At 39.0% G+C, this 25,147-nt stretch overlaps 1 protein-coding gene across 9 annotated transcripts in view; it reads right to left on the bottom strand.

The window, feature by feature from the left end:
- ALMS1 (ALMS1 centrosome and basal body associated protein) overlaps nucleotides 1–25,147 on the bottom strand; it is a 265,152-nt gene that overhangs the window by 38,164 nt on the left and 201,841 nt on the right. For 7 of the 9 annotated variants that reach the window (XR_011076641.1, XM_068564773.1, XM_068564767.1 and 4 more), the window contains 5 exons: nucleotides 11,687–11,804; nucleotides 9,740–9,943; nucleotides 9,064–9,293; nucleotides 7,822–8,005; nucleotides 5,585–5,648 (listed from right to left, as the gene is read on the bottom strand). Coding sequence is in view for 7 of the 9 variants with exons in the window: in XM_068564773.1 (XP_068420874.1) it covers nucleotides 5,585–5,648; nucleotides 7,822–8,005; nucleotides 9,064–9,293; nucleotides 9,740–9,943; nucleotides 11,687–11,804 (800 nt within the window). In the remaining 2 variants the exon portion in view is untranslated. Of the gene's footprint in view, nucleotides 1–2,341; nucleotides 2,530–4,037; nucleotides 4,693–5,584; nucleotides 5,649–7,821; nucleotides 8,006–9,063; nucleotides 9,294–9,739; nucleotides 9,944–11,686; nucleotides 11,805–25,147 lie in introns of those variants that run through there. The other 2 variants (XR_011076640.1, XM_068564768.1) reach the window with 2 other exon arrangements.

The raw sequence follows: 25,147 nt of genomic DNA, 5'->3' as shown, positions 1-25,147 counted from the left end.
AGTTATAGGAAAAGAAACAAAACTTATTCTGATTGAAGGAGGTCAAGGAAGACCAGAGAGGAGACTAAGCTTGAGGTAGGTCTTGAAGAATAGTTAGGAGCAGAAAGGGGAGGTGGGGAGAAGGGAGTGTTGGTAAGAATGGAGTCAAGGCTTCACGGAGAGAGTGTAGGGGAACAGGAGGGAAGCAGATGGGGTGAAGGTCTCGTAGCCATGTGAAAACCTTGGGCTCTGTCCTATCGGGGACTGGATGCCACTGATTTTAAGTAGGGAGGAACATGATCAAACATGCATTTGATAAATACACTCTAACTGGAAATAATGTAAATCTCCAACAAAAAAAGAACAGTTAAACAAATTATGGGCTATAATAAAATTATTACAAAGCATAAAATGTTTCAAATAGTTTTTATGCTATGGGAAAATGTTCACAATACAATGTTAAGCAAAATAAAGCAGGCTACAAACCTGTATATATAGTATGATAAACAATCTGGGGAGAAAGAAGTGTGTTAACACAGGTCTCTGCAAAATCCCCATAGAAACAGGACTAGGGTTAGTTATGTTTAGATGGAAGAATTATGAGTGACATTTGTTTTCTTCTTTCTAATTTTTTCTATATTTTCCGAAGTTTTCTATAATCTGAAAAAAAAATCATTGCTAATGATGTAGAGGCTCTGTGGGAAAGAGATTAGAGAAGATAAAGAGCAGAAGTGGGAGAAGAGCAGTCCTCCGAGAGCAGAGGCCAAGCCCGCAGCAAGGCAGCGAGGAGAATGGGCTGCAGAGCAATCGTGAAGGCGAGTCTCCGGGACGCACTAGCCGGCTGCATTTGCAGTGCGGGGTCACGGAGCTGGAGGCAATAGCTCCCCAGCTTTTCTAGCGGGTGAGTGGGTGGCCCAAGTAAGTGTGGGAGAGGAAAATGGGTAGTTCCACTTTGGACACAGTGAGGATAATCACTAACTGAAAACACAAAAGTGGAGGTCAGGAAAGAGACCAAAGAAGAACAAACATATATTTTAAAAAGTCACTGTTGATGAAAACCACACTGAGATAGCACATCAAATCTGTTAGAATGGCTATTATCAAAAAAATAAGAGATAACAAATGCTGGTGAGGAGGCGGAGAATGTGCTCTGTTGGGGGGAATGTAAACTGGTGCAGCCATTATGGAAAACAGTGTGGAGGTTCCTCAAAACATTAATAATAGAACTGCTGTATGATCCAGCAATCCCACTGAAGGAGATGAAATCATGATCTCAAAAAGATATCTGCACCCCCACGTTCATTGCAGCACTATTTACAATAGTGAAGACATGGAAACAACATACGTGTCCATCGACGGATGAATGGATAAAGAAAATGTGATATATATATCTACATATAATGGAATACATATAATGGAAAATGTGATATATATACATATATATACATATAATGGAATCACCATAAAAAAAGAAAAAAATCCTGCCATTTGCAACAACATGTATGGACCGTGAAGGCAATGTGCTAAATGAAATAAGTCAGACAGAGAAAGACAAAACTGTATGATCTCACTTATACGTGGAATCTAAAAACATCAAACTCATAGAAACAGAGAACAGAATGGTGGTTGCCAGGAGCTGAGGGATGGGGGAGTGGAGAGATGCTGGTCAAAGAGTATAAACTTGCAGTTTTAGGATGAATAAGCTCTGGGGAGCGAATATGCAGCACAGTGACTGTAGTTAACAACACTGCACTGTATACTTGAAAGTTGCTATGACAGTAGAGCTTTAATGTTCTCACTATAACAACAACAAGAAAAATCAAATGGTAATTATGTGAGGTGAAGGATGTGCTAACTAACTTTATTGTGGTAAACATTTTGCAATACAAATGTATGTCGAATCATCACATTACATAGCTTAAACTTATACAATGTTAAATGTCAATTATATCACAGTAAAGCTGGAAAAAAAGTCACAGTTAGAGAAGGGATAACAAAGGCCATTGGAAAAAAGACGAGTTATCCCAAGGAGAACATGTGATGTGAAGAGAAAATCTGCTTGGGCCAGGAAATGTTGTATTCTAGGGCTGGAAAGCTGGGAGTCGGGCTAATCAGAGTAGCCAGAAATTGCATTTTGTAAATGGATCCTTGAAAGCAATTACTACATACTATTGGAACTGTCTGTCTGTTCATGGTCTGGAGTCAACTATCTTTCATTTGTAGTACCTAGTCCAGTGCCTGGCACATACCCAAATATATGCATTAATAAGTTAGTGAAAACACTTCTATTAAAGGACACATTGGAAGAAACGCTTCAAGTTAAGAGAGTCAGGTTCTCTCTTCTCCAAATCTTTTCTCTTACCAGAAACGTTTAAACATCTTTGGTAGAGGTAGGTGATGGGAAAAGATGATGAGTAACACAGAGATCCAGAGCTCCAAGTCCTCCACATGATACAGTTGAAGGAGTGCTGGGTTGGGGAGCCTGCTGCCGGACTCTAACCCCAGCTCTGGCCCTGACTTGCTGGCAACCTCTCTCTGGGTTACAGTTTCCTAAAAGTTAAAGGTAGACTAGATGATCTTTAAGATCCCATTCAACTCTATGATTCTCACATGGAAGTAGATGGCTTCTTTGAAAGGGGGCCATATCAGAAATAAAATGGAACAGAAGTACTCTAATGAAAATGTATCAATTTAAAACCTGTCTCTTCCTAGAAGATGGGTATTTAATCCACCCCTACAACTATACTTATATTTTAAAGCACAGATACCTTTCAGAAGATGCCCTACCTTCTTGCAGGCGAGCTTCATAGTCCCATATAGCAAGGACTCCTCTTGCTGAGGTGAGAGTGCTATTAGCTGCCACACAATGAACACTATGTAACTGCCATTAATTAAATTTTGTGACATTCAGAATGAAGCAATAATTCTCAACGTTTTTGGACTTTCGACACCTTTATACTCCTAAAAATTGAGGGCAATTTTGGTGCGTGTGGATTTTATCTATTGATACTTACTGTATTAGAAATTAAAACATTTAAAAAGAATTTAAAAAATACTTATTTCACAACCTAAGTGTCCATCAACAGATGAATGGATAAAGAAGGTGTGGTATGTATATACAATGGAATACTACTCAGCCATAAAAAGAATGAAATTCTGCCATTTGCAACAACATGGATGGACCTAGAAGGTATTATGCTTAGTGAAACAAGTCAGACAGAGAAAGACAAATACTGTATTACATCACTGATGTGTGGAGTCCAGAAAATAAAACAAATGAATGCATATAACAAACCAGAAACAGACTCACAGATACAGAGAACAAACCACTGGTTACTAGTGGGGAGAAGGAAGGAGGGAGGGGCAAAAGAGGGGTATAGGATTAGGAGATACAAACTATGTATAAAATAAATAAGCAACAAGGATATATTGTATAGCACAGGGAAATATAGCCATTAGTTTGTAATAATTTTAAATGGAGTATAACCTATAAAAATATTGAATCACTATGTTTTATGCCTGAAACTAATATAATATTGTTAAGTCAACTATACTTCAATAAAAAAAAACTTGTTTCTTAATTTATTAAAAAAAATAAGCCTGTTACATGCTAACATATAAAATAAATATACTTTCCAAAACAAAAATAAGAAGAGTGGCATGTTATACATATTTTGCAAATCTCTTTAATGTCTGGTTTAACAGAAAACAGCTGAATTCTTATATTTGCTTCTGTATTAAGTTTGCTGTTATATGTTGTTCTGGTTAAAGTGTACATTAACAAAAATCCAGTTTACACACATATGTAATTGGAAAAGAAAAGAGTATTTTAATATTCTTTTCAGATAATTGCTGATTTTCTTTTTTTTTTGGCCGCTCAGCTTTCGGGATGCAGGATCTTAGTTTCCCGACCAGGGACTGAAACTGCGCCCTCGGCAGTGAAAGCGCCAAGTCTTAACCACTGGACCACCAGGGAATTCCCTGATTTTCTTGATACTATACCGAATCTTGACAAGTGGTAGTTTAAATGTTGACATATTTACTTATATAATATGAAAAATATTACAATTATTTATGTCACTGCTGATCTCATCAGAAAAGTCTAAGTACTGGGAGATAGTCAATCTCATAGTGGTAGACACAAGTTTTCTAGAATTCTATTCTTTGCTTGAAAGCTCAAATTTTCTCTTTGGCAATAAATACTGTCAGCTGTTTTCCTGGAGAAGTGACATATTCACTTCCTCATTTTCAAGAAAATATCTGTCATATACCCAATTTGGAATAATTAGTTTATCAGTCATTCTTTCAAGTAAAAGCTATGTTCCATGAAAAAGGTAGCTAGTTCAGCTCACTACACAAACCAAGGCTTTTCCTTGAACCAATCATCGTATCTTGATATGCAGCAGAAGTGCTTTATGTGTACTTCCATTACACTGCTGCCATGTGGCTGTGAAGAATAAAATGCCAACTAGACTAGCACAGTTTGGTCCACTGTCTCAAACAGTGCTAAGGCATCAGCAGTTTCAGTCCTCCCTTCATTACTTTTGCATCATCTGTACAAATGTCAACATAGTTAAAAAGACACATAATATCCTAGTATTATTTTGAAATTTGTTTTGACCTGGCAAATCCCCTGAAAGGGTCTCAGCAGCTTCCAGAGGCCCATGGACCACACTTGGAGAACCACTTGATTAAAGCATCCCTTTGAAATACCTATAAGGAAATGGTTTACTAAATGGAGAGTAAAAAGATGTCAAGAGGAATGCTTTAATTACCTAAGATAAATTGTTTTCAAGCACTATGCCAACTATAAAACTGTTCTTATTAAAGGAAGTCTCCAGTGAACCCCTAAGAGGTAACCAACCATTAACTTGGTTATTCTATGGCAGTCTCATGAGCAATATATGCATATCTCTAATTAATTAATTGCTAATGAATGCAAAGGCACGAAATTTAAAAAGGTAAAAAATTAGTCTTTTTCCAACCTCTGTACCCCAGTCACTCAGTTCCTTGTCCCAAAGGCAACAACTATTACCAATTTTTTGTGTATCCTTCCAGAGATAGTCTATGCATGTACAAGTATATGCATCTATGTAAGCACAAATACTTTTTTATTAAAGACTATAAATGGTGGCAGTGTACACATGCTTCTGAAACTTGATTTTTTTTTTTTAAGCCTAATTTACTGTGTCTTGGAAACCATTCCCCTATCTCTCATTGTACTGGATACAATTCCTAGTAAAAGGATTGCCTAGATGTAAGGTCTCAGATATTTACTTTTATTTAAAAATATTTTTTATTTATATTTGTTTCTAACAAACACAAGCCTGATTAAGGCAAGCAAATTAGTGGCGATTCTTTGTATTTTTTATATATGAGGCATCCATACCATGATCTGCTATTTTTCATTTCATTTTTAGTGCCATAAGTGAGAACCTATTTTTATAACTAATTTTCTCATAATGTATTGTTTTTTGGTTTTTTTTTTACCTCTCATAATGCTTTAACTAGAGCATAATGCCTTTATTCTGGGGCCAAGCTATAGCTCCTGACCATTTGGTGGCCTGATTTATACTTTTATAGTTACTTATTGTTTTGGCCTTACCATTTAGACCGCTGAATCATTTCCTTCTTTCCAACAGGCCTTTTCTTTTGGGCAGCCAGGAAGCCTAAGCAAAAGAAGAACAGGTTTTTTTAATGGATTGTGTCTTTTTTTTTTTTTTAATTGAGGTATAGTTGATTTACAATATTACATAAGTTTTACATAAGTTTCAGGTGTACAACATAGTGATTCACAATTTTTAAAGGTTATACTCCATTTATAGTTATTATAAAATATTGGCTATACTCCCTATGCTGTACAGTATGTCCTTGTAGCTTATTTATTTTATCTCTGAATCCCCTACCCCTATCTTGGCCCTCCCCCCTTCCCTCTCCCCATTGGTAACCACTAGTTTGTTCTCAATATCTGTGAGTCTATTTCTTTTTGTTACATTTACTGGTTTGTTGTATTTTTTAGATTCCACATATAAGTGATATAATACAGTATTTGTCTTTCTCTGTCTGACTTATTTCACTAAGCATAATACCCTCCAGGTTAATCCATGCTGTTGCAAGTGGCAAAATTTCATTCTTTTTTATGGCTGAGTAGCAGTGGTGTCACCCATACCAGCCCCTAAAAACTGAAGGACCTGTGACTTGATTTATCTCTCTGTTTCCATACCAGCCCCTGAGAGCTGAAGGACACTTGCCCTGATTTATCTTTGTGTTTGTTTCAAAAGTACCTGGCATTTGGCAGAGATGTTTTGCAGCTGTACTTTGAGAGATACATGCTTTGAGAGATATATAGTGGTGAACTCCCCCAAACCGGTTCTGACTTGACCATAAGAACAAGCGTGCACGGATGAAACCTGGAAGTGTCCAAAAGTTACCTTTGCTTCATTACCATGCTATGATCTCTGCTCAAAGGGGGCATTTGTACTCTGCTAGGCACAATCTGTGCCATGTGCGAAGGACCATGGAAGATTGTGCATGCCTTGGCTGCCCCCGGCTGCCCCTGAAAATCTCCACCCCTTTCCTTAAGCCCTAATGATCTATCTGCCTCCTAACCCTTAAAATCCCTTACTCTGCTCCCTTCAGGGAGAAAGTATCTTTAGAACATGAGCTCTCCTTTCTCCATTCCTTGCTCAATGAATAAAGTCTATGCTCTGCTATGTTGAACCTGGTCTCATTCAATTGACATTTGTGACTCTAGGCAGAGGACCCATTGAGGGGTCCCTGACACTTAGGGGATCAGTAACGGGATAGTGTCTTAATAAGGAAGGGTGTATTGCTCAAGAACTGTGAGAGGGAGCTGCTAGGACTTTGCGCCCCTACCCTGAGCTGGCAGTGCTGGGTGGTGAGTAATGGCCAAGGCCAAGGCCAGGGTTAGACTGTGATGACTATGATAGCAGCCTGAGGCTTCTGAAGACACAACACTGTGGCACAGACTAGACAGTGTGCATTAAAACACTGACCAGTTTACAGGTAAGGCTGTGATGAAAGCATTAGGTAGTACTTTATAGTTTTCACAGATTTCACATATTATTTTATTGAGATCTTACATCTAGCATAATTGTTAAGAGAACAGACTCTAGCGCCAGCCCACCAGGGTTCAAATCCCAGTTTAACAGGTGTGTAAATCTTGGGCAAGGTACTTAATCTCTCTTTGGCCCAGTTTTCTCATCTGTGAAACAGGGATATTAACAGTATCACCTCAGAGAGGTTCTGTAAGCATTAAACAAGAACAATGTCTGGGCAAAACATAAGGGCTATATAAGTATTTATTATTATTATTATTATTATTATTATTGCTACCCTATGAGGAAGGCAAGCCTGGAATCAGCCCCAAGCCCCTCAAAACATTATACTTTTGGAACTAACTTGCTCATGGTGACAGAGCTGGTTTTTAAAAACACCATTCTTGGGAATTCCCTGGCGGTACAGTGGTTAGGATTCCGTGCTTTCACTGCTGAGGGCCCGGGTTCAATCCCTGGTCAGGGAACTAAGATTCCACAAGCCACGTGGCGCCCCCAAAACAAAAACAAACCCAAACACCATTCTCACTGCACACTCTCATTTTTAAAGTGTAGTGACAGGGCAAGAGTAACTGGGCTTATTTGGATTGTGAAGGTGCTGAGAGCTAAATTGGGCAGGTTCTGCTACCTAAGGAGATTTGAGTCTCAACAAGCAAAAGGTCACTTTCTGGCCTGTAACTAGCCTGGCACTGAGCGGTGCTGCCTTGCATGAAGCAGACCTTGCCCTCTCTACCAAGTAATAGGAAAGTGAACAGGAAGAGTATACCTCTCTTAGGGAGCTGGTGCGTGGTGTCCCGGTGGCCCTGCCATCCTCGCACAGTGTTGAACAGTGCCTCCCGTTCACTCTGTAACATGTTCTGCAGCTTCCTCTCCTGGACTATAAACTTCAGGCGCTTTATCCGTTCCCCAGAGCGGGAGATGAAGTCAGGTCTGTGAAGTTGCAGTGATTCCTGAGGAGGAGAAAAAGCCCCCAACCTCACATTAATGCTGTAGGCTTTTCTCCAAGGGCCTAGAAAAAACAGTACCTGCCTAACAGGTTTGGAAAGCCTGTTTGTAACTTATAGAAAATATCTAGAGTTGAAGAATTATCTAACAACTCCCTGTGCGGGAAAGCTCCAGTAGGAAAATCAGAGGGATCAAAGAAATGCCTTTGGAATAAGCCAAGAACTAAGACTGTGGCAATTACAGCTCTCCCCAGTGTTGATGGGATAAAGCTTGGCCCATTGTGCTATTTTTAATTTCCCTTCAAAGAAATACATCATTAAAAAAAAAATTTTCTGGACTTCCCTGGTGGTGCAGTGGTTAAGAATCCACCTGCCAATGCAGGGGACACAGGTTCGATCCCTGGTCTGGGAAGATCCTACAGGCCGCGGAGCCACTAAGCCCTCGTGCCACAACTACTGAAGCCTGCGCGCCTAGAGCCTGTGCTCCGCAACAAGAGAAGCCACCGTAATGAGAAGCCTGTGCACCACAAGGAAGAGTAGCCCCCGCTCACCGTAACTAGAGGAAGCCTGCGCGCAGCAATGAAGAACCAATGCGGCCAAAAATAAAATAAATAAATAAATAAATTTAAAAAACAAAACAAAAACATTTTCTTTAGCTCCCCAGGTACTTATAAAGAAGAGAGCCGGTGCCTTTAAAACCCTGTGTTAAGCAGAAATAGGAGTTATGTAAATGCAGGAACAAATATAAGGCTGACGCAAACATGAGGCCTCTACTGCACTCCACGTGCTGGTGGTATCCGTCTACAAACCCAATGAGCAGCTACACAACATCCTCCCTTCTGTTGCCTTGCCCCCCGATACTGAGGGTGATGCACGATTTATAACGGCTAACAGTAAGGCAGCCTTTGATTAATGAGTGTGAGAACAGATGAACTGTGGAGGTGCTAGAAACGAGGATCACTTGACTGCACTTCAGAAAGCCAAGTCACAGGTTTAACTCTTTTGTATCCTGCCCCTTCCTCCTCCTTAAACATATGGCTAAAATTAACTCAATGTCATTGTACCTGTAGGGTTGCTCTCACAAATGGCTTCAGTGGATCTCTGCCTGGGCCTGCTAGTGAACTGCGGCTGTCCGTGTGCTGTCCCTGCCAGTTCTGCTCCTGTAGTGGCTCCCTCCAAGGTGTGGTGTTGGTTATTGGTGCAAACCAGGAGACACCAGGGCCATGAAACTTGGGCAGGTTTTCCTTCTTAGGACCAGACTTCACATTTTCCACAGGAACAAACCATGAAACTCCTATAGGAATTATTTTTAAGAAAAAAAAAAAGATTTTTCACTTTTTTCATCAGAGACGTGCATAATATAGGCTCTCAGGGACTCAGCTGTCAGCGGCCACCAGGATGCCCTGGAGTCTGCTTAACTGCAGGTGGGACTCAGTAATTGTAGTGTTGGATGCAGTCAGCCCTCTGTATCCATGTACACGGAATCCTTGGATCCAGGGGGCAGTACTGTGCCATTTTATATAAAGGACTTGAGCATCCATGGATTTTGGTATCCATGAGTGGTCCCGGAACCAATCCCCTGCAGATACGGAGGGATGACTGTACTTTGAAAATTTGCCAAGGTGGTGCTGGGGAAAGATAGGGTCAACATTAAGTCATTTAGAAGCAAAGAATCTTAGCTTTGCAAAAGACTTGAAATTCACTAGTTTTTCTACTAAGAAAGCAGAATTAGAAACTGACCTTCCCAGCAGCTCTGCTTATTCTTCCTTAACTTTCTGTCCCCAAGATAATTGGTAAGGAGTCTTTTCTCTTCTATCTTTTCTTCTGACCAAGAAGTCACATCACTGTCCTCTTCTACTCTAGCCTCGCTAGAACTTGGAGTTGGGAAAGTCATTCCAACATCTCGAGTGTGTTTTCTGACACCATTCACAATCTCCAAGGTACCTAAGGGGAAAGATCACAGCAATCTCTGGGAAGAGCCTTGAGACTTGGTTGGCAGGTATATTCAAGTCAGTAAATGAAAACTTAAAAAAAAAAATTAATCATTTATTTTCTATTCTGCAAAGAAAAGGAATTGAGAAGATCTATAATTTTCATATCTAAATCTGGTAAAATAGGGAATTCCTGGCTGTCCTGTGGTTAGGACTCCACACTTCCACTGCAGGGGGCACAGGTTCGATCCCTGGTTGGGGAACTAAGATCCCACGCGCCGCGCAGTGTGGCAAAAAAAAATAAGTAAATAAAATAAATAAATAAATCTGGTAAAATATTCAAAACAATCATTGAGACACATTTTTAACAAGTATCGTTATGTAAAAATATTTGTTGAAGATAGTGCTCTGAATGAATGCAAAAGACAATGCAAGCAGAGTTGAAAGGTGATATAAACTGTTTTGGAATCATATTATTGTACTTACTACATCAAGCCTCTTCAAAGTTTTATTGTAATTTCGGTATGTGAGATTTTATATTTCCTTATTTTTTAGAACAAGTTTGAGTTGTATTTTCTCTTATTGTCATCAGAAAGTATTCTAACTATGATAGGTAATATACATGTTTTTCTTATTATGATACCTGAATACGGAAGGGTAGTTTCACTCTTACCATTAGAGTTGGATTTTTTTATTCCACTTCAGTAAATGAAAAAAATTTAAGCCTTCAAAATCGCAGGCTACTGCTTCCTCTTGGGTGGGGTGAAGGGGTATGAGGGAGAGAGAAGAAGAGAGGGAAGACGAGGGTAGAGATAGAGAGATGGAGGGTGTGTGTGTCTGTGACAGAGAGAGAGAGGGAGAGAGCGTTTTCATTTGTCAGTTTAGATATTAGAGGGAAAGAACTACTAATATGGATTCAATGGGAAAAGGATTTCAGTTCTGGTCCCAAGTGAGAGGGACAGTAAGTGCTTATAGTCCTACTGGCAGTTACCCAGGTAAGGAAGAGGTTAACAGATGTAAAGACATGACTCGAAGGGAAAAATAATCAAGGGGCAAGTTTATTTCTGTGTTATAAAGTCAAAAGATATAGGAAGTCATAAGGTGAAAAGCCTCCTTCCCACTCTTGTTCTCCATTCATTAAGTTTATAACCCTGTGATTCCAGAGAATTTTTTGCACACATTCAAGCAATTCTCTTCCTCCCTTTATTTTTTATATACATGTAGTAGCATGCTATACACTATTTTGTACCTTGCTTTTTCTTTTTAACTATATATCTTGGAGATCTTGACCTATTACTAGCAAGAGCTTCCTCATCCCATGTAGGCCTTCATTATATGGATATACAATAATTTATTTAACAATTTGGCTACTGATGGACATCTAAGTTGATTTTACTTTTCTGCTTATAATAAACAATACTCCAGTGGTTAATTCTGTACACTTGCCATTTTACACATATGCACTGTATATTTATAGGCTAAACTCCTAAAGCAAAAGTGCTGGGTCAAAGTAATTTTGATAGAAACTGCCAAATAGGGGTTGTCCTCCCAACTTATATTCCTACTAGAATGTACCTATTTCCTTACAGGCTTGCCCACAAACTTACTATCAAACTTAGATTTTTGTCAATCTGACAGGCGACAAATGGCATTTAAGTATAGTTTTGATCTTCATTTCTTTTATTGTGAGGTTAAGCATCTTACCATAGTTTTAAGTGCTACCTGTATTTCAATGGAAATGTTTAAATTACTTTACCTGCTTGTATGCCCTTATTTAACATAGGTACATTTTGCTTGTTGCAAAGGGTAGAGCTCGAGCTCCAGAAACTGCTGGTAGAAGACGAAACAGAGTCAGAAGAAATACGGTCTGTCACCTGGAAAAACAAGAGATCCTGTCATCATTACCTGTAGTCAATGGCACAGTTACCCAAGGGATAAGAAAATACTATCACCAAGAGCCCTTTCTAATTCAGTTCGAACTGCTGAGATGAGGTTGCCAGGAAGCTTGTGGCGATGTGAACTTGCTACTGCACACTTCGGGAGGGGGAGGGGATGCTGCTGCAGTTGGACTCGGGCCTGAGCTGTTTTAAGAAGGCAGGACAGACTGGCTATGTTCCCAGGACTTGAACAAACTCTGAAGAGGATGCGAGACAAAGATTAGCCTGGTGTGCCTTCAGAGTGAGATTCTGAGCTGACACCAGCATAAACTTTTGACGAGAGGTAAAGAAGGCAGGGGATAACTAAAGAGAGTGAGTGATGAACTGCGGAGAGTGCTTTCCAGTAAGATCCGACTTAGAAACTTAAAGGGTAAATGCCAAAGACCTGAGAGGCGCCATGAGAAGTTCTGGATGAGTGGAATACTGCAAAAAGCACTTAAAGATTTGAGCCCAAAAGGTTGTTTTTAGCAAGTAGAGCAATAAAGGGAGCTGATGGTGGAGTGTTAGTGGATGACAAAAAGATTACCAAAATATAGTCGAACAAATATGATATAAAATAGTATTTCTTAAACTTGTTCATCAGAACAATCTCCTGAGGAAGGGTCCTAACCCAGAACAATGAATTGGAGTTTCTAGGTGAGGGCTCTGGGCACCTATATTTTGAATAAATGTCAGGTGCTTGTCTACTTAAGCACATTTGGTAGAGTAAATTGAAGCCCAAGTCAGGAAAGGAAACAGAGTATCTGCTTCCCTGAACTAGATAAACTATGTTTCAGGGTCTTCAGGGAATTTGCAACAGATCCTGGAGGAGACGGGGCTGGCTATGTTACATGTCTGGGGACAGGAAATACTTCAATTTTCAAAAAGATAAGCATTGCAAACTGCGGGGTTTAATAATGATGACCTGTAAAATTCTAGCATGGATCACAAATTTGATAATTTGCAAGCATTTGGAGGTTAAAGAAAAGATGAGAAAATTTTAGCCAAGGTTCATTAAGGCTGGCAGAACAAGCCCTGCCAGGTTAGCCTTGTTTTTCCTAGTAGACATGGTCACAACTCGATTTGAATAAAACAACAAACTTTCTCATTACATACTTGAGGGCAAGATGGAGTTATAGGGGTTGAAGGATAAGTTGGTGGAACCAGCTTTCCCATATAATGCACATCTGGGAGGGCCGAAAGGGCTGTCAAGATCCCAAATTATAACAGGAATGATAGGCCAAATCAAACAAGGGATAATTGTAAGGCCCTACACATCAGGCAGGAGGAATAGCAGCAACTCCGATGCAGTAGAAAAAGCTCTGAGTCGGGTGTCCAAAGACCTAAACCAGTCTCAGATCTTCCCTTTACTAGCTGTCTCTACTTGAGCAAGCCATAATCTCTGTGCCAGTTTCCCCATCTAGAAAAGGGAACACCTAAATTTCTGAAATTATATAAGTGTTACAAAGAACAAATGATTTAGATTAAAAAATGTAAAAAGCTACTAATATAAAACTATGAGACTATGATGCTGTTAAATCAGTATGTATGAAAGGGTGGTGAGGAAGATCTGACTGGCAATATACTATAATTTTTCTGCAGCTGTTTTAAAAAAAAAGAGAGAGAACACTTTATGCACTAACATGGACTTTCAATATAGACTGTCAAGTACAAAAAACAAAGATTGCTGCCATTTTTGTGAAAAGGGAAGAAAACATATGCAGTTACTTTTTTATGTATAAAATATCTGTGAAAGAACAGAACCCAGATTGGAAAGGAAGAAGTAAAACCTTCTACTTGCAGATGACATGACGCTATCAGTAGAAAATACTAAGGAATCCGAAGTATTAGAACGAATAAATAAGTTTAGCCAGACTGCAGAATACAAGATCAACAAGATAAAAAATCAATTGTATTTCTATATTCTAGCAATGTGCAATCTGAAAATAAAATTAAGGAAACAAAATCAGGGAATAAATTTAACAACATAAGTGCAAGGCTTGCACACTGAAAACTATAAAACATTGGTGGGAGAAATTAAAGGTTTAAATAAATTGTGAGACATTCCACATATGTAATTTAAAAATGGACAAAAGATTTGAATAGACATTTCACCAAAGAAGATATAACAGTGGCCAATAAACATATGAAAAGATGTTCAACATTATCAGTCATTAGGGAAATACAAATTAAAATCACAATGAGATACTACTTCACACCCACTAGGATGGCTATAATAAGAAAGATGGGCAGTACTAAGTGTTGACAAGGAAGTGGAGAAACTGGAACCTTCACAAACTGCTGCTGAGAATGTAAAATGGTACAGCTACTTTGGAAAATACTTTGGCATTTTCTTAAAAGCTAAACATAAACTTACCATATGACCCAGCAATTCCAGTCCTTCATATATATGCAAAAGAAATGAAAACATATGTCCACAGAAAAACTTTTACAAAAATGTTCATAGCAGCATGATTCACATTATCCGAAAAAAAAAAAAAAATCAAACAATCCAAATGTCCAACAACTGTCAACTGGATAAACAAAATGTGGTAGAGCCATACAATGGAATACTAACCAGCAATAAAAAGGAGTACTGGCACACACTATAACAAGGATGAATCTTGAAAACATCATGCTAAGAAGCTAGATGCAAAAGACTAGATATTATATAATTCTATTTACATGAAATGTGCAGAAAAGGAAAAAGGTAGATTGGAGGTTGTCTGGGGCTGGGAATGTGGATTGATTGCAAACAGGTATAAGGGACATTTCTGGGTAACAGAAGTGTTCTAAAACTGCATTATGGTGATGATTGCACAGCTCTGTAAATTTACTAAAAATAATTGAATTGTATACTTAAAATGGATGTATTTTATGGTATGTAAATTAAACTTCTATAAAGTGTTTTAAAAATCTCTGTAAAGATATGCAAGAACAAGTCACACTGAGTCGCTCTGGAAAGGAAAGATGGGTGCCTGGGAAACGGGAGAGGGAAGACACTTTATCAAATACTCCTTTATATATTTTTAATTTTGTACCATGTATTATCAGTTTAAGAAATGAGAATAAACAAAACAAAAACTTATAAGGAAGAGTGTGGCAATAAAGGTTTAATGGCTTTGGTGAGTTCAATAGGAGTAAAACATATGTTAGGCCATAGAAATGTTCTAGCTTACAGAAAGGAAGATGATAAATCCTCTGTCACCATCTGAAGCACAACATGCTTAGTTCAAAGGGACATGCTTAAAAACAGGATGTCAACAAATAGGCCCAGAAGCTGTCAACTTAGGAAAGGGGAGTAGAAAGGATGACCTGTGAGAAATGGTTCAAAGAGTGAAGACCTGAGGGAAAATACTTCAGGGAAGGAAGTGGGGACCTGAGAGGTAGAAGATTAGGTCTCTTTTGTGCCTTCAGAGAGCAGAACTGGAAGCAGAGCCAGGAAATCTAGTACAGGCAGATTTTGGATCTTTTTAAGTTTTAAAACCTTTGCCAGCTGGAGCCTTAGACAAATGAAACAAGTTGCCAATGAGCGGCAAGTGAGTGGTGGAGCTGTTGAAGCAGAGGCTGGAGCACCCTGTGGAGCAGAGGCAGCGGAAGTGTTGACGGTCCCTTCCGAGAACGAGTCTGAGAACCTCTGGCACTTCCAGAGGACATGGTATGCACCGCTGGGTGTAAAGCACACACGTTTACATCTGATTAAATGAGGAGCCTTGGTGTGTGTGTTTCTGCTTCTAGTTTCAATCTTTCTGATTCAGTTCACTCCTGCCTATAAAACGGTAAACATTTAAAAATAGAAAATACTCTAAAAATAAATTCTTTCTCAACAAAATGTATCTAGTTAGCCCTCTAGAATGCTGAAAATCAAAAGGACAGACGACAACAAGTGTTTTCAAGGATGTGGAGAAATGGGAACCTTCACACATTGCTGCTAGGAATGCAAAATGGTAACAATACTTTGCATAACAGTCTGGTAGTTCCTCAAATGGTTAAATATAGAGTTAACCGTATTATCCAGAGTATATCCTTTCATAGGCATATGCCCAAAAGAAATGTAAAATACGTCCACACAAAAACTTGTACATGGATGTTCACAGCAGCTTTGTTAATAGCAGCCAAGCAGTGGAAGAAATCCAAATGTCCAGTAACTGATGAATAGATAAGTGAAATACGTATATTCATACAATGGAATATTATTTGGCCATAAAAAGGAAAGAATACATGTTACAATGTAGATGAACTCTGAAAATATTAAGTGAAAGAAGCCAGTCACAAAAGATCACATATCGTATGATTCCATTTACATGAAATGTCCAAAATAAAGAAATCTATAGCGACAGAAAGCAGCTTAGTAACCACAGCCGGGGCAGGGGCTGGGGCAGGGGTGGGAGACTGGGAGAAATGAGTGACTGCTAATGTATATAGGGTGCTTATGGTAGGTGTTGAAAATGTCTTAAAATTAAATTGGGGTGATGGTTGCACAACTCTGTGAATATACCAAAACACACTTAACAGTACACTTTAAATAGGTGACTTTTATGGTATGTTAAAGATCTCAAGAAAGCTATAACAATGTGTTTATTCATGTACGCAAACTGAAATACATGTCGATTATGAAGACTTATTTGGAGAAAAAAGCTGCTCGTGCTCTCTGTTCTTATATCTTCTGTTACTGAATCAGGGGTACAAGAACAATGGAAGGTGACCAACAGCGTCATTTCCATTTAACAGTGGACAGTCCCAACAAAAATGTGGGCGCTGGGTATTGTACGTTTGGTGCAGCGCTACACACACTACGGCTAGCGCTAAGTGCAAACCGTCAGAACCGTGCCGTCACGCTATTTTGACTTCCACAGATTCAATCAATAACCACAATTCACAGGCCTGCACTGTGTCCGACAATTTGTGCTGAGGACCCACCATGGGATAGAACATAATTGTTGCTGAATTCATTTACAGATGCTGTCGGTAAACCACAACAATCCACTTTCCTTAGTCCGTGGGAGAGGCTCAGGCATTTCCTCTAATGATCTCATCATCCCTTAGCGCCTGGATGTGAATCAACCCACTCTGTTCTCTGCAACTGGGCTTACGCATAAAGATTGAAGTGACTACAAGTCAACTCACATTATCAGCTACCATGGTTTAAGCTTTCTGTTGCAGAGAGTCTTAAAAGGAGATACACACTGGCTGGCTTCTTCTGTTTTAATTTCTATTATTGTGAGAGTAAACTCACCTGTTCATGCCTTACTACAACTTGGGAAAAAGTAACTACCACCATCTCAGAGATGTTTCAGGCTTTTTGTAGTATAATTAAAACCTAGGTGAAATTCATTCCCATATTCATTGATCAGACAAACCATCATAGAGACCCAGAAAAAAAAAAAAAAAGCTTTTCAATTAAATAATGACTTTTTAGGTGGAAACTGAGCTTAGGAAAACATATCAAATATAGGGAAAAGGCTATATTTTCTTACATCACCGTATACAGCTATTCTTCATGTATGAAGATTGTTATTGCTGACCTTCTGCCGGCAAGGTGCCTGCTGAAAGATGCTTTTCTTTCAGAAAAATGGGTTTATGCTAATTTATTTATAACCACTAAAGTTTAGGACCAGAGATACACATTGATAAGACAGAGTCAAAATTAGAAATGCACTCGATGGCACCAAAAGACAGTCTTTTCTTGTGAAAAGTTTTTAGATATGCACAGATCAAACTGGCAACTGGAGTTTCAGTACTAAAACTTACTAACCAGTCTGCCCCCAAAATAACATTTTGACGTAGATTTAATTCTGAAAGGCAAGATTAGAACTTCTAAAAGCAGAAACTAAGGTGATAACTGTCTATTAGTCACCATCAGAAAATCAGAACTGGTCAATTATTTCTGCAAGTATGGTAGATGATAACTCTAATATATCCTCCCCCTCAAATCAAAAATGCATTGCGCCTGCAGAATGGTCCTCAGAAAATTTCTTTTCATACATGAATGAGTAAAGATTGCAGAGACATAACGAATCTGAATAATGCCAAAATTCGAAGTATGGCCATGAGACTGTATAGTTAAAATGTAATGGAAGTACTTGTCATTAGAACCGAGGTCAAGAAACTAACAGGATGGTAAGGTTTCCCAGATAATGGCTGGGTTTGCGGTAGAAAAGAAAGAAAATCAAGAGCTAAAGTCCTCAATTAATATACAGGAAAAACTGGAAGGTTAGCAAATGATCATTAAAATCTTGTAGAGGGTCGTAGAGCTAGATGACATAAGTCCCAAAAGATTTTCTATCAGGTTTGAAAAATTATGGTCTGGAAGTGACCTCTCACTCTCTTTTCTTCTTTGCATTCTCTGAGATCTTTCCTCTTAGCTTTAGTATTTATGAGGATTATGATCACCTTTTTTACATGGATGGCTCTAAAATCTTTATTCCACTCATGACATACTCATGAGGTCATATGTATCTATGTTTTTAGATATTTTCACTTGGATGTTTTGATCTAACTTCAACTTTAATCAATAAAACTCCTTCATATTTCAGTCAGAATTAGTTTCCTCTTCCAATCTCTCCATTTTGATAAGGTGTTTGCATAGTATTTTAGTTGCTTTGGGTAGAAATTTCAAAAGAACCACGGCTATTAATTACCAAGTCCAAGTGATGAGAGTCCAGCTTAGTTTCTTCTCATAAATTAATTGATGAATATCACTTTCTTCTTTAAAAATCTCTACTGACAATTAGCTAAACATTTGGCAATAAAATTATATCTAGACACACAAAATAAATTCCATGTGGATTAAGTGTTTAAATGCATTGCCCTCCACCCTAAATAAGTATAAAAAAAAAAAGAGAATACTTTTTTATAATCTTATGGTTGGGGACATCTTTCTTAGCATGGAAAAAATAAATAAAGAAGTTGAATACACAACAATGCTATTACACTATTAATACAATATAAATAATGCTCAAGAATTAATAAGAAAAATTCTTCAGAGAAAAATGGGCAAAGGATATAAGCAGCTAATTCTCAAAACAAGAAATGTAAAGAGCAATCTCTGAAACCTAATGTTTAAAAAATGCAATTTAAAGCAATGAGTTTTTTCACACATCAGATTAGCAAATATTAAAAAGGCTGATACTACCCATAGTTGGCAAAAGAATGAAGAAACACATCCTCTCATACTTTTGGTGGGCATATATATTTGTACAAAATTCCTGGAGGGCACATAGTTAGAGGTGGGGAGGTCTACAGATTACTGACAGTCTCTTAAATTTCTATTATTAATGATCTACTTAGGATTTAAAACTTCTTGGTCAATTCTGTTAATTTATATTTTCTTAAAAAATCACCCATCTAATTTAGGTTTTAAAATATATCAGCCTAAAGTTGCATACAGTAATCTTTTTTTAAAAAAATCACTTCTTTGGGCTTCCCTGGTGGCGCAGTGGTTGAGAGCCTGCCTGCCAATGCGGGGGACACGGGTTCGAGCCCTGGTCTGGGAGGATCCCACATGCCACGGAGCAACTAGGCCCGTGAGCCACAATTACTGAGCCTGCGCGTCTGGAGCCTGTGCTCTGCAACAAGAGAGGCCACGATAATGAGAGGCCCGCGCACTGCGATGAAGAGTGGCCCCCACTTGCCACAACTAGAGAAAGCTCTCGCACAGAAACGAAGACCCAACACAGCCATAAAAAAAAAAAAAAAAAAAAAAAAAAAAGATATTTGTCATCTGTGTAAATCTCTAGAGGAAAGTCAGAATTGTACCTGAAGAAATCACTCTGCACAAGTAAACATTTGACAAACAACAAGTGCGTGGAGATGGTGTTTCAAAAAAACCTCAAAAAAAAAAAAATCACTTCTTTGACTGTGGTTATACCCTTCCATACTATTAGTGTTGATCCTTTTCCTCATGGTCAGAATAACCAGAGATTTGGTCTATTTTTTTTTTTTTTTTGAAAGAACCAGATCTTGGTTAAATCAATCAATTCTGGGGACTGATTTATAGAATGCTTATTTCAATTATTTCCCAGTTGAGTTTGTTGAACTAAAATATCATTGAAGGCTATATATTTTCCTCTCAATATAGATTTAGTCACAGCCCGTAAGTTTTGGATATGTGCTTTTACTGTCATTAATGAAAAAAAATTCTATAATCTCAATTTTGAGTTCTCCTATAGCCCAAAAGTTTAGAATGTTTTAAAATGTTTATTTCAGGAAAAAGTTATAGTTGTTAAATTGCAACCTTATTGTATTGTGGTTAGAGAATATAAGCTTAGTTAGAAATGTTCTACTTTGGGGATTTATCAACACTTTGCCTAAATGTACAGTTAATTTTTGTAAATATTCCATGGGCATTTGGAACAACTGTGGATGCTGTGTTTTGGGAATAAAGTTTAATATAGATACTTTAAATCAAACTTCTTAATATTGCTATTAAAATCTTCTATATCTTTTATCTGTTATATGTCAAAATCTGATAAAAACAATGAAAATATCCCATTCTTGTACTTTTGTCACGTTGTATATTGTAATTATGTCTGGATGAACATATGAATGCACTCTGGTTGAAAGCACAGCAGTAATTTTGGAAGTCTCTGAAAGACTCTTTCTTCCCTTGAAAATTACAGAGTGGAGATAGGGTAGATTCTCAAGACAAGTAACATTTAATTAAAAACGACCCAAAAACCCTACCTTTCCATGGTATAGAAACTTGTATTTCTAATCTGGAAAAACTATAAATTATTGGCAAAAAGGTGGAAGTATAGGAATTTTCATGCATTGCAGGTAGGAATATAGACTGGAAATTAATTTGGTACTAATGTAGAAAATTAAGTATACATATAGCTTATGATCCAAGATTTCCACTTCTGGGTCTGTGCAACAAAGGTAGTCTCACAAGGTCCATAAGGCAATATGGACAAGGATGTGCACTGCTGGTGTTTTGCCTTGTTGGGAATTGACGGCGACCTGGGTGTCCATTACAGGGAAAGTGCATAGGTAAATTGGTAGATGCATTCCATGGAGTACTATGCAGTGATCAGAAAGCTGAATTAGATGTATGTATAGCAATGTGATGAATCTTAAAAATACAAGCTTAGTGAAAATAACAAAAATAATGATATACCTTTTATATAAATTGAAAATACATGACAAACACAGAATACATATTTTGTAAGAACTCTTGTAAGCTAAAAGATATTTACATAACAAGGCCAGTTCCGATGGGAGGACAGGAATAAGGATGGGATATGGGAATAAAGTTTTAAAAAGAGAGGCCATGGATGCCTTAGGGACCAGGAGAAGATGGTGGAAGAGTAAGATGCGGAGATCACCTTCCTCCCCACAGATACATCAGAAATACATCTACACGTGGAAGTGCTCCTATAGAACACCTACTGAACGCTGGCAGAAGACCTCAGACCTCCCAAAAGGCAAGAAACTCCCCAAGTACCTGGGTAGGGCAAAAGAAAAAAGAAAAAAAAGAGACAAAAGAATAGGGATGGGACCTGCACCAGTGGGAGGGAGCTGTGAAGGAGGAAAGGTCTCCACACACTAGGAAGCCCCTTCATGGGTGGAGACTGCAGGTGGCGGAGGGGGGAAGCTTCGGAGCCACGGAGGAGAGCACAGCAACAGGGGTGTGGAGGGCAAAGCGGAGAGATTCCCGCACAGAGGATCGGTGCCGACCAGCACTCACCAGCCCGAGAGGCTTGTCTGCTCACCCGCCGGGAAGGGCGGGGGCTGGGAGCTGAGGCTCGGGCTTCAGTCGGTCGGATTGCAGGGAGAGGACTGGGGTTGGCAGCGTGAACACAGACTGAAGGGGGATAGTGTGCCACAGCTAGCCGAGAGGGAGTCTGGGAAAAAGTCTGGAGCTGCCGAAGAGACAAGAGACTTTTTCTTCCCTCTTTCTTTTCTGGTGCACAAGGAGAGGGGATTAAGAGCACTGCTTAAAGGAGCTCCAGAGACGGGCGCGAGCTGCGGCTATCAGCTCGGACCCCAGAGACGGGCATGAGACGCTAAGGCTGCTGCTGCCGCCACCAAGAAGCCTGTGTGCCAGCACAGGTCACTATTCACACACCCCCCATCCCGGGAGCCTGTGCAGCCTGCCACTGCCAGGATCCCGCGATCCAGGGACAACTTCCCTGGGAGAACACACGGCGCCTCAGACTGGTGCAACATCACACCGGCCTCTGTCGCCGCAGGCTCGCCCCGCATCCGTACCCCTCCCTCCCCACGGCCTGAGTGAGCCAGAGCCCCGGAAGCAGCTCCTCCTTTAACCCCGTCCTGTCTGAGTGAAGAACAGACGGCCTCAGGCGACCTACACGCAGAGGCCGGTCCAAATCCAAAGCTGAAGCCCAGGAGCTGTGCGAACAAAGAAGAGAAAGGGAAATCTCTCCCAGCAGCCTCAGGAGCAGCGGATTAAAGCTCCACAAACAACTTGATGTACCCTGCATCTGTGGAATACCTGAATAGACAACGAATCATCCCAAATTGAGGAGGTGAACTTTGGGAGCAAGATATATTATTTTCCCCCCTTTTCCTCTTTTTGTGAGTGTGTATGTGTATGCTTCTGTGTGAGATTTTGTCTGTATAGCTTTGCTTTCACCATTTGTCCTAGGATTCTGTCCGTCCATTCTTCTTTTCTTTTTACTTTAAAAATTTTTTTCATAATAATTATTTTTTATTTTATATTTTAATAACTATTTTATTTTATCCTACTTTGATGTGATTTGATTTTATCCTCTTTCTATCTCCCTTCCTTCCTTTTTTCTTTCTTTTTCTCTTTCTTCCTTTCTTTCTCTCTTTCCTTTCTTTCTTTTCTTTGTTTCTTTCTTTCTTTTTTTCTCTCTTTTATTCTGAGCCGTGTGGATGAAAGGCTCTTGCTGCTCCAGCCAGGAGTCAGTGCTGTGCCTCTGAGGTGGGAGAGCCAACTTCAGGACACAGGTACACAAGAGAACTCCCAGCTCCACATAATATCAAACGGCGAAAATCTCCCAGAGATCTCCATCTCAACACCAAGACCCAGCTTCACTCAACGACCAGCAAGCTACAGTGCAGGACACCCTATGCCAAACAACTAGCAAGACAGGAACACAGCCCCATCCATTAGCAGAGAGGCTGCCTAAAATCATAATAAGGCCACAGACACCCCAAAACACACCACCAGACGTGGACCTGCCCACCAGAAAGACAAGATCCAGCCTCATCCACCAGAACACAGGCACTAGTCCCCTCCACCAGGAAGCCTACACAACCCACTGAACCAGCCTTAGCCACTGGGGACAGACACCAAAAACAACGGGAACTACGAACCTGCAGCCTGCAAAAAGGAAACCTCAAACACAGTAAGATAAGCAAAATGAGAAGACAGAAAAACACACAGAAGATGAAGGAGCAAGGTAAAAACCCACCAGACCTAACAAATGAAGAGGAAATAGGCAGTCTACCTGAAAAAGAATTCAGAATAATGATAGTAAAGATGATCCAAAATCTTGGCAATAGAACAGAGAAAATGCAAGAAAAGTTTAACAAGGACCTAGAAGAACTAAAGAGGAAACAAGCAATGATGAACACAATGAATGAAATTAAAAATACTCTAGAAGGGATCAATAGCAGAATAACTGAGGCAGAAGAACGGATAAGTGACCTGGAAGATAAAATAGTGGAAATAACTACTGCAGAGCAGAAAAAAGAAAAAAGGATGAAAAGAACTGAGGACAGTCTCAGAGACCTCTGGGACAACATTAAATGCACCAATATTCGAATTATAGGGGTCCCAGAAGAAGAAGAGAAAAAGAAAGGGACTGAGAAAATATTTGAAGAGATTATAGTTGAAAACTTCCCTAATATGGGAAAGGAAATAGTTAATCAAGTCCAGGAAGCACAGAGAATCCCATAGAGGATAAATCCAAGAAGAAACACGCCAAGACACATATTAATCAAACTATCAAAAATTAAATACAAAGAAAACATATTAAAAGCAGCAAGGGAAAAACAACAAATAACACACAAGGGAATCCCCATAAGGTTAACAGCTGATCTTTCAGCAGAAACTGTGAAAGCCAGAAAGGAGTGGCAGGACATATTTAAAGTGATGAAGGAGAAAAACCTACAACCAAGATTACTCTACCCAGCAAGGATCTCATTCAGATTTGATGGAGAAATTAAAACCTTTACAGACAAGCAAAAGGTGAGAGAGTTCAGCACCACCAAACCAGCTTGAGAACAAATGCTAAAGGAACTTCTCTAGGCACAAAACACAAGAGGAGGAAAAGACCTACAATAACAAACCCAAAACAATTAAGAAAAAGGTAATAGGAACATACATATCGATAATTACCTTAAATGTAAATGGATTAAATGCTCCCACCAAAAGACACAGACCGGCTGAATGGATACAAAAACAAGACCTGTATATATGCTGTCTACAAGAGACCCACTTCAGACCTAGGAACACATACAGACTGAAAGTGAGGGGATGAAAAAAGATATTCCATGCAAATGGAAATCAAAAGAAAGCTGGAGTAGCAATTCTCATATCAGACAAATTGACTTTAAAATAAAGACTATTACAAGAGACAAAGAAGGACACTACCTAATGATCAAGGGATCGATCCAAGAAGAAGATATAACAATTGTACATATTTATGCACCCAACATAGGAGCACCTCAATACATAAGGCAAATACTAGCAGCTATAAAAGGGGAAATCGACAGTAACACAATCATAGTAGGGGACTTTAACACACCACTTTCACCAATGGACAGATCATCCAAAATGAAAATAAATAAGGAAACACAAGCTTTAAATGATACATTAAACAAGATGGGCTTAATTGATATTTATAGGACATCCATCCAAAAACAACAGAATACACATTTTTCTCAAGTGTGGAACATTCTCCAGGATAGATCATATCTTGGGTCACAAATCAAGCCTTGGTAAATTTAAGAAAATTGAAATCGTATGAAGTATCTTTTCCGACCACAACGCTATGAGACTACATATCAATTACAGGAAAAGATCTGTAAAAAAATACAAACACATGGAGGCTAAACAATACACTACTTAATAACCAAGAGATAACTGAAGAAATCAAAGAGGAAATCAAAAAATACCTAGAAACAAATGACAATGAAAACACGATGACCCAAAACCTATGGGATGCAGCAAAAGCAGTTCTAAGAGGGAAGTTTATAGCAATACAATCTTACCTTAAGAAACAGGAAACATCTCAAATAAACAACCTAACCTTGTACCTAAAGCAATTAGAGAAAGAGGAACAAAAAACCCCCAAAGTTAGCAGAAG

The sequence above is a fragment of the Eschrichtius robustus genome, chromosome 15 (assembly GCF_028021215.1).
Source record: "Eschrichtius robustus isolate mEscRob2 chromosome 15, mEscRob2.pri, whole genome shotgun sequence".
NCBI classification, from domain to species: domain Eukaryota; kingdom Metazoa; phylum Chordata; class Mammalia; order Artiodactyla; family Eschrichtiidae; genus Eschrichtius; species Eschrichtius robustus.
Note: the sequence above shows the minus strand (reverse complement) of the source record. Positions and strands in the feature narration are given on the sequence as shown.